The sequence below is a fragment of the Arvicanthis niloticus genome, chromosome 12, assembly GCF_011762505.2.
Source record: "Arvicanthis niloticus isolate mArvNil1 chromosome 12, mArvNil1.pat.X, whole genome shotgun sequence".
NCBI classification, from domain to species: domain Eukaryota; kingdom Metazoa; phylum Chordata; class Mammalia; order Rodentia; family Muridae; genus Arvicanthis; species Arvicanthis niloticus.
In genome coordinates, this window is record NC_047669.1 from 7,531,791 (window position 1) to 7,543,997 (window position 12,207).

Genomic DNA, 12,207 nt, shown 5'->3' on the forward strand with positions numbered 1-12,207 from the left:
AACTCTGTGTGAAGATAGCTATTGAGATAGACAGGGCAGCTTGGAACCGCCCAACTCTTGATAGACACAAGGTCCTCCTCCAGGCCAATGGGCCAAAATATATTCATGAACTACCCGAAAATGGTGGACTAAGAGATGGGCTGGGTATCCCATTCATTTATGGTCATCCTAGACTATTCCTACCCTCTGTCGGGTTGAAACTTACTCCCCAGGATTGGGGTCTAGATACACTCCCTACCCGACGGGCTGCAACTAACTAACACGAACTCATGGGTAGAGGAAAGGCTTCTCCTACTGACTCCAGCCAGGAGCCGAGGTAACCTGCTTTATAGACGGGAGCAGTTTTCTCCATGCTGGTCAGAGACAAGCCAGAGCTACTGTGGTGGACACAAATGTCATCTGGGCTGACTCCCCACCCCTGAGATCGTCAGTGCAGAGAGCAACTGTGGAACTTGGGGCCAACAAGAAAATCAACATCTGCATGGACAGACGTATGCTTTTGCCACAGCCCATGTCTGCAGGGATATATACCAAGAGAGGAAGCCAGCAGCTGTAAATATTTGTTGCCCAGGACACCAGAAGGGAAGAGACTCAGTGGCCTGAGACAATAACCGGAGACAGATCAAGTGGCTTGATACAGGGGCCCGTCCCAGTTTTGGGCCTAAAAGATGGCCTCACTTAAAACACAGAGTAAGAGAAAGAACTCAGATTGCTAGCCATCCTGCCAGCTATTATCTAGAGAAAAAGAGACAATGGTGCACACAAGAAGGGAGAACAATACTCCCCAGAAAACAAAAGACTTACCAGGCTAAATGCACAGATGGACTCTTAAGATATGAGTACAACCAAGGAGCCAAGAGATTTAAAGCGTATAAGGGACCTCAGGTTTTGGGCCAGAGAAATGATAAGACAGTGTAGGATATGCCAGCAAACAAAGACTTATGAGACATAGAGGAAATAAGAAAATACCTAGGAGAAAACGGCCTAGAATAGGGACCTTCCTGAGGTTTCAAGTGTCCTAGGTAATTAGATCAGATAGCAGTTTTACTTTTGTTTTTAAGGTAAGTCAGAAATTGTCAGAGATATTAGAGGCTCCAGTGTTTATACTGTCTCCAAAGCTCAGGACAGGTAGAGAGAATATACAGAACCCTAAAACTAAATTGCCCTCGGGAGCTAGCACTGGCTGGAAATTGTCCCTTGCCTCTGTTCCACACCCAGAATGTCCCTTTTGTGTGAGGAATGATTTTTCAGGCTACTAAGAGATTGTTCCTGGTGCTGTCTGACCTCCTTAAAGTTCATCAACACCTGTGCCTGATGCCAACTGGAGAAGATCCCCTGCTGTTTAGCTCAAGGTCTTCTGTTATTCTACAAGGCCAAAGAGCAGCAGGCCTTGACTCCAGGAGTAATGCAGCCTTAGAGGGTGAGGCTTAGAGTGTGTACACCCAAGGTTAAATAACAGCTTGTGATTCCAAGATTGAAATCGAAATATGAATCTACAGTATAGATTTGTTGCTTTTGCAATTTCTCTTTATTATATATGTGATTATCTGTGTATGTAGACAACTATGTGCCACAAAATATGTAAAAGTCAGAGGACAACTTTGAAAGTGTGTTTGAAAGAAATAGAAACTTTTTGAGACCCCTAGCAAATAAAATAGAGCCGAGGACCTCTGCTAACAGATATATCTACTTCTGTCTTAGATGAGGCCATATACTTGTCCAGCTAGTTCCCCGGGTTTACTACCACCCTGCAGGTACTCTTAAACTGAGTTTGAGATACACCCTAGACGCTTCCGCAGAGAGCCTATTTTCCTTGACTCTAGCTGTTACATGGAAACTAGGAGTGGCCACAGGTGTGGAGACAGGTACTGCTAAGAGGATAGACTTGCTGTTTCTTAAAGAAAGAGGTTTGTGTGCTGCTCTAAGACAAAAATGTTGCTTCTTTGTAGAACTCAGAGAAAGGTTAGACCAGAGACAGAAAGATAGCAAGGTGCAACAAAGTTGGTTTGAAAGTTGGTTCAATAAGTCCCCTTGGATGACTTTTGCTTTTAACCATAGGTCCTTACATTTTAAATAGATTAATAACTTTTTGTTAGAGAGAAAGGACAAGTGCTGTTCAGCTTTTTGTGTTGCGCCATCAATATCGAGTTTTAGGTCAAGAAAATGATAATTATGATGACGCTAGAGTTTAAACTTTTCTAAAGATCCAAATCAGAAAAAGTGAGGTGAGAATGGGCTTATTAATAATTGAGTTTTTATGATTAAAAACCTAATTTTTTTGGTTAAAAACTTTCATTAGAGGAAAAGTGGGGATGTAGAGTGAAAAATTATAAAGACCATTTTATGAAATATATACAGGCTCACTAGTTCCAAGAAAGGAGAACTGGATGTAAGATTTCAGGCCTTTACTGTCACTGCCCTGGGATACATTCTAGGTGGAGGACATTATCCATGAATCAGAGGACACTTGCTGGATTACATTCCTCAAGCCTCAGGGAGTAGACCCACCTGTGGGTGGGAAAAGCCCAAAGCAGGAAGACACATTCCTGACCACATAAAAGATACAAGTCATCTAGGTGGGGCTGTGACTGGAGAAAGTGAGAAATAGTTAATTTGAAATAGTTGATAATGATAGGATAGGGCACAGTGACATGGTAAAACTACATTCTTGAGAAGAATGAGTGTGCAGAGTGATTTTCACATGACTCTAAATCATTTAGGGTGAGTTCCTCTGAAATGTTCCACTGTTCTTGGTTACCCTTGGTCTTTCCAGTGTTACAGCCTGTTGGTGTTCAAACTTTGTAAAGCAACCAATCATGTGTAACCGCGCAAAAACACAACCAATCATGTGTAACCGCATGAAATTCCTCCCTTTCCCTACCCCATGCTATAAAAAACCCCTCAGCTTGCTGGCCTTTTGTCAAAATTCTGTTCCTGCGTGGACAAGCAATTTTGATCTTGGCTAGCCAACTTCCCCAATAAACCTCTGCTGATTGCATCCAGAAAAAAGAAAAAAAAAAAAACCTAACCTCTCTTCTCCTCTTTTTCATGTAAAAATGACTTGATTTTTACTTTAATGGGCAATACACAAGAGAGTGTGTGTGTGTGTGTGTGTGAGAGAGAGAGAGAGAGAGAGAGAGAGAGAGAGAGAGAGAGAGAAAGACAGAAAGACAGAAGGGGGAGAGGGGGAGAGAGGGAGAGAGAGAGAGAGGGAGAGAGAGAGAATTTAAGGAGTTTTTTTTCCATGTGTCTGTGTGCAGAGTGTGCATGTGTGTACACGTGTGCTTGTGAAGGCTCCAGGAATCTTCCTTCATCATTCTTCCACCTTATTTACTGAGGCAAGGTCTCTCAAGCAAACCTGGAGCCAGTCCACATGGCTAGTCTACCTCACTAGCTCACTCTGGGGATCTTCTGTCTTAGCCTTTTAAGGCTGAGATTACAGGTGACCTGCTATGCCATGCCCATCCGGCAGTCACATGGGTTACAGGGACCCAGTCCTCATGTTTGTAGAGCAAGGGCTACACAATCTACACAGCCCTTCACGTTTTAAAAAGTTCACTACAAAAAGTCAGTCTTTTTCTTACCCAGTTTCTGGGTACTCAGCTCCTCTTTCCACAGAAAGCTTTTACATATCCTTTTGGAGATATCTAAACGTACACATACACATTCTCAAAGGGAGCGCGTCATATATCCACATTTGTCTCCTGGTCTGTGTTTCTGTCTTCTCATTTTCTCAGCAAAGGTCTTACTTAGCAAGTGGCTGAGTTTTATCTGAGACAGTTCCATTGCATCAGTAATACTTTCCGAGATGAGCTTACCCATCCCAAGCTCTGGCCTTGAACGGCCCCTTGAGGTAATTCTAACTATTGAAATGCCAGCTCCCCTCCAAAACCTCTGGCCCCCAGAGACACTGACCTGTGTAGAAACTCCTGCCTTTTGTTATAGGCATGGATGGTGGCGAGGCCCTGAATGCTGGATGTGATGTGGGAGAGGAAAGGAGATTGCGTGATATTGTCCAAGCGCTTCAGCTCACGAATCAGGACTCTGTGAGAGAATGGGTTCTGGGTCACAGCAGGAAACTAGCAGCCATGGCCTCCTCTCTCCCTGCACACATCCTGCTTACCTGGAGACAATGTGTAGAAGAGAGAAGAGGATGAGAAGAGGCCCCACTGCCACAAGGAACCACGGGAAGACTCCTGCGATCATTCCAACACAGAAGAACACCAGGATCACGTTCTGGATAAACATCTCAGCCTGGAATGGCAGACGCACGTCCACTGCAGAGACCATAAGAGAACAAGTTGCAGACTGTTGGAACTCACAAACAAAGAAAATGGAGATAAATAGGTTTTTTTGAAAGCTGTATGAAATTTCTGAGGTCTGTATATTAACTTCAACATTTTATTAAGGAAAAACAAACCCAGTTGCTGTCACTGTCCTGTACATGGTCCTCCTCCTCCACACTCTCTTTCTGGGTCACTTTCTCCTACTCCTCCTAAACAGTTCTCCTCTACAAAGTATTATATGTCTAAATACCATGCAAAACGGAAACCATGCAAAAAGGAAAACAAAGATCATTGTACTGGCTGGTTTGTGTGTCAACTTGACACAAGTTGGAGGTATCACGAGAAAGGAGCTTCAATTGAGGAAATGCCTCCATGAGATCCAGCTGTAAGGCATTTTCTCAATTAGTGATCAAGGATGGGAGGGCCCATTGTGGGTGGTACCATCCCTGGGCTTGGGTTCTATAAGAAAGCAAACTGAGCAACCCAGGGAAAGCAAGCCAGTAAGTAACATCCCTCCATGGCCTCTGCATCAGCTCCTGCTTCCTGACCTGCTCGAGTTCCAGTCCTGACTTCCTTTGGTGATGAACAACAGCAATGAGGAAAGTATAAGCTGAATAAACCCTTTCCTCCCCAACTTGCTTCTTAGTCATGATGTTTGTGCAGGAATAGAAACCCTGACTAAGACAATCATCTATGATTGTCTTATTATGTTGTCTTAACAACATAAGAGAAACTAAAACACGTTCATCAAACATCATCAAAGACGTGTATAGAACTTTCAACAGCAACACCTCCTCTTTTTAGCTACTTTCCCTCCAACCCTTTCTTTGGGCGGAGGTATCTTTGTGAAAACCACAGCTATGTCACAAGCACTGTTATTTTCCTTTCCTCCTTTTTGAGATAGGATCTTAGTATAAAGCTCAAGATTACCTCAAACTCACAATCCTTCTGTCTCAGACTCCAGTGAAAGGACTGAACCAACAGGTCTAGCTCTTTTGTCTTTCTGCTTGTGTGTGTGTGTGTGTGTGTGTGTGTGTGTGTGTGTACATGCATGTGCATGTGTGTGCTATGTCTGTGTGTACAGGTATGCATGTTTGAGTGTGTATGTGTCTATTTCTCTGTATGTTCATGCATGTACATGTGTGTATGTGCATGTGTGTGTGTATGCATGCCTGAGTGTGCATGTGTTTGTGCAAATGTGCAGTGTGCCTACATGTGAGTCTGCTCCTGGTTCCTTTTACCTCTGGCCATAGCCTTCCATTGGCCTAGTGACCCCTGAAACAATTTCCTCCTATGAGGTTGACCACTGTGCAGTAGATAGAAAAAAAACTAACTTTGAGGTGAAAAGATTGGAGCCCAATTCCCAAATTGGCCACCCAACAGCTTGGGCAAATTACTTAACCTTTCTGGATATAACTTTCTTATGTACTGGATGGGTAAGCAACAGATGCCTCACAGAGCTGTCATGTGAATTAGGACAGCTACATAAAACACCCAGTGTTGTTCATTGCAGGATGCAATACTAGATTCTGCATGATGGATACCTATGAGCTCTGGTGCTGGCACCAACAATGCTACATACAGAAAGCCCATCAGAAGCTGCAGGTGTGCTCTAGGACTGCAGACATCCCTTCCAAAGCCCCTCTGGTAGTTCAACTCTCTGTCCTCATGTTCAAGTTAGACAGGCAGAAGGAGAACTCAGACAAAATATGTTTTTTGTTTTTTTTGTTTTGATATATATTGTAATGATAAGTACTGGCCCCCGAGGCCTGGTTGTTCCCAGGAATGAGAGAATCACACATATAATAATGGCCTTGCTCCTTGATTTACAACTATTGGTTAAATAAAGATGCTGACAGCCAATAATTGAACAGAAGAAACATAAGCCAGGTTTGGGGTACCTAGGCTTGGGGTCAGATGAGACGTCGAGGAGATAGAGGAAGATGGAGAGAGAAGACGCCATGGGGTAAGAATCTTACAATCATGGCCATGAGGGCTGCCTATTGGATTTAAGAGCACATAGGATGTTCCCAGATGGAACACAGTAAGTAATAACTCGGGGTTATCAATAGGAAAAATTCTTAGAGCATAGAGGGTAGATGTCTGCCCAGCCTTAGTGCTGATAAAGGCTTAAATAATAATAAAGTTGTGTGTCTTTTCTCTGGGAACTGAATGATCAAAGGCAGGGTAGAAGCCTTTGATTGAGATTAAATATATCCACAACACTGATGCAAAGGCCAGACTCTGTTTGCAGTCTTAGGAGAGACAAAACTGCATATTCTCTTTGTATTGGGAGAGGTAGGGGGGATAATAGAGAGGTTGGGGGTGGCACCCAGGAAGGCTAGAGGCAGTGAGCACTGGTTGTACTCCAGAGGGTAAGAAAGTACCAGTGGGAGATACCTTCATCCATGTCTTTGGAAAACCTGTTGAGAATCCTTCCTGTTGGGGTAGTATCAAAAAACTTCATGGGGCTCCGAAGGATCCTTCGGAACAGCTCATCATGGAGCCGGGAGGAGGCTCTCAGTGTGCCCTGGGGAACAGAGACAGAATGATCAGGCCCAGAGACCTGGGTACTCAAGGAAGGCTCATGTCTTACTCCTGTAGGTGACCACTGTGCAGGACATCTATTCCCAAAGCTGGGGAAGTACGAGAAGTGACTAACAGGGCCCATGCTATTTCAGTGGGGCCACCCTACTCCACATATCCGCCACACCAAGCCTAGGAAGGGGGTGCACCACAACCCACCCACTGTGTGGTACCTTGACAAAAACAACTCCTCGAATGGCTTTCAAGATCAGCATAACTGCCATGGAGAGAGCGTAGATGCTGGCGTAGTAGTGCATGAAGGGATTGTCCTTCATGCTGTCACTCACGGAGCTTCTGTTCTCTTGAGACACTGTGCTGTTCTGTTTGGATGTAAGTACCATGGAGTAAGATTCCTGAGACAACTAGGTCACTTTCAGCTCAAGGAAAGAGTCACAGGGAATGACCTGGGAGATGGTCCTGGCACACAAGGCAGTCTTGCCACATACTTCTTTTTCTAGTGGGTGAACACAAGAAACTGGCAACTTCCCTACTTACGGACTAGCTCTATAGCCACTGGGTTGGTTGGGGACTTTTGTTCTGTTCTGTGAGACTATATTACACATCCATTCCCCGATCTGAGAACACCTCTGTCCACTGCTTTCTCTCCTTAAATTATCTTTTAACTGATTCACAGAACAAAGTTACACATATTACTGCGGTATCCCAGGATGTTTCCAAGGCTCTTTTCAGTGAAAACTATAGCAGTTTCCCTAAGAACAGTCGGGGACTACGGAGGCAAGGCCACACTATCAGACACATAGCTCTCAGCAATGCGTAATCTCACCCCGCTTCCTTGCTTGATCCAGTAGCTTAGCCACCAGGTGCTGAAGGCGGTGCTACCCACATTCAGCATGAAGAGGACCATAATGACCAGGAAAGCCAAGGGACCCCCTGCAGCCTGGATGTAGACCCAGTAGACTGACCAAGGCACAGAACCTTGCCCTTTCTCCTCCACCTGCACGAGCTGCCCTGGGAAAGAGGAAAAGACACATGACCTTAGAAGTGAATAGTATGCCATTAAAACTTTGTGGGAACCTGTGGATGTGACTGAGGCACTACACTCTGCCCAAAGACCCATTTATCACTGGGTTTATTCACAGATACCAGCTTTGATGGGCAGTAGGAAGGCGTACATAAGCTAACTAAGCTACAGCATTAGTGAGGAATTGGGTAAGTTACAGCCAGTAACTGTTTTCCACTCTGAGCTTCTGCACATTGCTGGCACACGTTTCAGAACCTGGGTCTGGAACTGTCCAACTGGTGAATCTGTTTTTCCCAAATGAACTCTATTGCTTTCACATGTCTAGGGAAGTTCCCCTTTATACGGCTGTCCCCTCACACCAAGGCATGTGCACAGCAGCAGAATGACAGAACCGTTAGCCTCAAAGGATTTTAGAGTAGCACCGCCTCCTCTCCATCAAAAACATTCATTCACTCAACATTTTTTCAGCACCATCTACAAGATGAGGCCATACAGGGAGCTCACTGAGGACAGTGTCACAGTGTCACAGTCTGCAGGACAGGCCAGTGAAACATAGGAACATGTACTAAATGCAACAGCAGGGTCTATTCATTCACCTTCAGTCTGAAGGTGCAAACAGTAGGCCACTTTCCTAAACCTTTATGTGATAACTAACACGATGTTTTACGTTTCAATCATTGTGCTTAAGAAGTCTATAAAACAAAATTACCTCTTGGTAAGTTTTCAAACCCAGGAAAAGTGGCTGAGGTGCCTATTAACAAACCAAAGCAGACCTGGCCTCCAGGTTCTCCCTGTGTCCCTCAGTCCCCACCTGTCACAGGGTACTGACGGCATACTCACCCTGAACATTCCAGCCCAGGAGCTAGGCTGCCCTTCCATGTCCCTCAGTCCCCACCTGTCACAGGGTACTGATGGCATACTCACCCTGAACATTCCAGCCCAGGAGCTAGGCTGCCCTTCCATGTCCCTCAGTCCCCACCTGTCACAGGGTACTGATGGCATACTCACCCTGAACATTCCAGCCCAGGAGCTAGGCTGCCCTTCCACAGAGGCTCTTCCCTATCTAACCCAGGCATTTGGGTTAGCCGCTGCTTTTGTAACTTTGGCCTCCCGGCTGCTCCTGGCTCCCCTCTCTTCCACTCCCCCTCTCCCCACTGAGTTCAGAATCATGACTACTCTGGACTCTTGCAGACGTGTCTGCCTCTGGTTATGTCTCCTTTTCCCTACAATAAACCTGCTCCTGCAGCTCCCCCAGGAGCAGTCCTGTCCCTTCCTTACCTTTTCTTCTTATCATTCATCTCTAACCCAAAAGCTGCACTGAGCCAAGGGCAGGTGGCTTCCTGAAATGTTAAGGGCCATTCTAATCTTTTTAACAAAATTGTAGTTATGCACAATGTTAACAACGGCTTCTGCAAAAATATGTGCTTACACGTAAACAGAATGTAAGCTTTCACTTGCAGGATGTCTGCCTGCACATAAATGCAATGTAACTTTCTTTGCTTTTATAACACCCTCATTTTGTTTTTTTAATTATTCATTTCTTTATTCTATAGCTGTCTTCAGGCACACCAGAAGAGGGCATCGGATCCCATTACAGATGGTTGTGAGCCACCATGTGGTTGCTGGGAATTGAACTCAGGACCTCTGGAAGAACAGTCAGTGTTCTTAACCACTGAGCCATCTCTCCTACCCTCTGATTTCTTGTGACTTGATGCTGCACCCTGGGAATCCCAAGTGCTGGGTGCTATAGCTCCAGCAGGCTAGTGTCTAAATAAAAAGCCTCTTTGTTAAAATTATTCTTGGTCAGACTGGTGAATCTTTGAACAACCCCAGACCCATACATAACATTAGTCATGAACCACACAAGGCAGGCAGTTCCCATGCACGAAGGTAATTATCCATACAAACAGGGTTGTACCCTGGAACAGAAGTGACCATCTTGTAAAAAAACAGGCAGATCCCTTCAGAACCAGGACCAGGAAGGGCAAGAAGTACTCTGACTAGAATTGCTTTATTGTGCACACCATGTGCCCCCAGGTCTTCCTCCATTTAATCCTAAAGCTCATGTCAGGGCCCTGCAGGTAAACTTGGGGTCACTGGACCCCATTATCTGTACCCCGTCCCAAGGCAGTCACACTAAATAAATGTCCTCTCTTGGTTTTCATCATTATTTGGTAAACTCAGGACTGGTGGCTGAACCATTTATTGGTGCTACCAGAGCCCAGGCTTTTATCCTGAAAATTCCAGGGACCCATGACTCCAGCTGTATATGTAGGGGAGGACGGCCTTGTTGGGCATAGGTGGGAGAGGAGATCCTTGGTCCCATAAATTTGAGGGTGGGGAGGTGGGAGTGGGGGGTTGGGTGGGGACACATCTTCATAGAAACAGGAGGAAGGGGATGGGATAGGGGGTTCCTGGGCAGGGGATGGGGGATGGGGTAAGGGGAGAACATCAGAAATGTAAATAAAATATCCAAAAATAGAAAAACTTAAAAAAAATAAGGTAAGGAGGCGACTTAGCAAGAGATCATTAAGAAAACTGCATTTTCTTCTGATTTTAAAGGCAATGTATGCTTCTAATTCACAGTCATGAAAACGCCTACATCACTGCATGCAGCCTCTCAGACTCTCCAGGTCTGGTAAGAAGTCAAAGCAAGGAAAACTGCCACCTATAACCTCTGTAGAGCGCTCTGCAAACATTGTCAGGGCCAGGCAATGAGCCTACTGGTCTAGCACAGACTCTAAAAACAAAGCACTGGTCTTTATTAACTCTAGCTTTAACTGTGATTCTAATTGTAATAAACATAGTAAAAAAAATGCCTTTTAGACATGTGAAAGTTCCCCACTACACCAAAGGCTGCATTTGATAACCAGAATTCAGTGACATCACTCACTCAAGATAACCAGATATAGTACGAGAACCCCATGATGCCCAATGCACAGCATATAATCAGAAACCAAGAACAATGTTCTGCACATCTGAAGAAATGCCACCTTGATCTGCCCAGTGACTGGAGATTCCCCTAGGATCCTGACCCTCAATTCCAAGACTTCTGCTAGAGACTGGACCTGTTCTTCAGCTAAGACACAAATTTCTTGCCCAGGACACCAATTCAAGTACAGAGGTGAACGGAAGGAAGGAAGAAAGGAAGGAGGGGGGGAGGGAGGGAGGGAGGGAGGGAGGGAAGACGGGTGGGCAGGTCGGCAGGCTCAGGATGATTCAGCTGTAATTACCCACAACTGACTCCACTCCTTGCTTGAAGAAAAGGCGAAGGATCAAAGGTCATCTAACTTCCCTTGTTTGAGCACACCCAAGGTTCCTCACCTAAATTATCTTGGAACTTTGTTATTCTAGAAATATAACACACAGCGGCAGGAAGCATTGTCTCCACATGGCATTATTCCTGAAAGGACAAACCTCTCAAAAATCTCCTTACCTTCCTCCGACTTCACTGCCTTCTCCTTCTTCACTGACCCTGGCTTAGGGCCCTTGTCTTGTGATTTTTGTGAACCACTAGCTTCCTTTTTTGAATTAACCTAATAACATAAGAAAAAAAATTCCAGTCATAAAATGTTCATTCAGATGAATGTCTACAGGACACATACTAGAGAACCATTCATTGAGTAATAAAGTAAATAAGACACATCCAAGTTCTTACTTATTTTTGATACCAAGTGTCTGTGTCAGGCCCACATTGACCCTGACCTGTCCCAGCCTCCTGAGTGGTGGGATCACAGCCAGACACCACGCCTGCACACCTGTTTTCTTAGCACAGCTTCTTACAATAATCTAATTTCTTGTACTAACAATCTCTTAAATTTTTTGCGTTCCACGTTCCTATCCTGTAAGTCCGCTTACACTTATTCTCCACTTATTCTCCACTAAGCCGGTCACGACCTAACCTCCCAAAACAGAGAGTTTATTATATTATCCTATAGTTTGTCCCAGTGATAAAGTCACATTGAAGTCACGCCCATTCCTGCTATCTCTGACCTGCCACTTTCTCACTCCACCCAGAGATGCCACCATTTCCCTCTGAGACCACAGAACCCCAACTGGTCTGCTTGCTTTTGCAGGCTCTGCACTCTGGCCCTAATCTTGGGCTGTGGGGTCTTCTAGCATTTCCCAGCTGCCCAGGGATCCACGGGCGGCCACACTTGACTTCCCATCATTCCTCAGCCTCAGCTCAGCTTCCCAGCACTGCGCCCTCACCCTCGCTCCCGTCCTGCCTCCCATCTTGGTCACCACAGCTGTCCCTACTCAGATGCGTTCAAATGCTACATTTTTTGTAAGGTGACCTATGCTCCTCTGCAATAAAGCTCACATGTGCCCTCAGTGCCCTTTGAGCACACT

The 12,207-nt window shown here is 45.2% G+C and overlaps 1 protein-coding gene across 6 annotated transcripts in view; it reads right to left on the reverse strand.

The window, feature by feature from the left end:
- Nucleotides 1-12,207, reverse strand: part of Abcc5 (ATP binding cassette subfamily C member 5) — a 122,987-nt gene that overhangs the window by 55,389 nt on the left and 55,391 nt on the right. For all 6 annotated transcript variants that reach the window (XR_013113464.1, XM_034515745.2, XM_034515746.2 and 3 more), the window contains 6 exons: nucleotides 11,291-11,390; nucleotides 7,657-7,841; nucleotides 7,046-7,192; nucleotides 6,687-6,816; nucleotides 4,124-4,277; nucleotides 3,916-4,044 (listed from right to left, as the gene is read on the reverse strand). Coding sequence is in view for 5 of the 6 variants with exons in the window: in XM_034515745.2 (XP_034371636.1) it covers nucleotides 3,916-4,044; nucleotides 4,124-4,277; nucleotides 6,687-6,816; nucleotides 7,046-7,192; nucleotides 7,657-7,841; nucleotides 11,291-11,390 (845 nt within the window). In the remaining variant the exon portion in view is untranslated. The remainder of the gene's footprint in view (nucleotides 1-3,915; nucleotides 4,045-4,123; nucleotides 4,278-6,686; nucleotides 6,817-7,045; nucleotides 7,193-7,656; nucleotides 7,842-11,290; nucleotides 11,391-12,207) is intronic.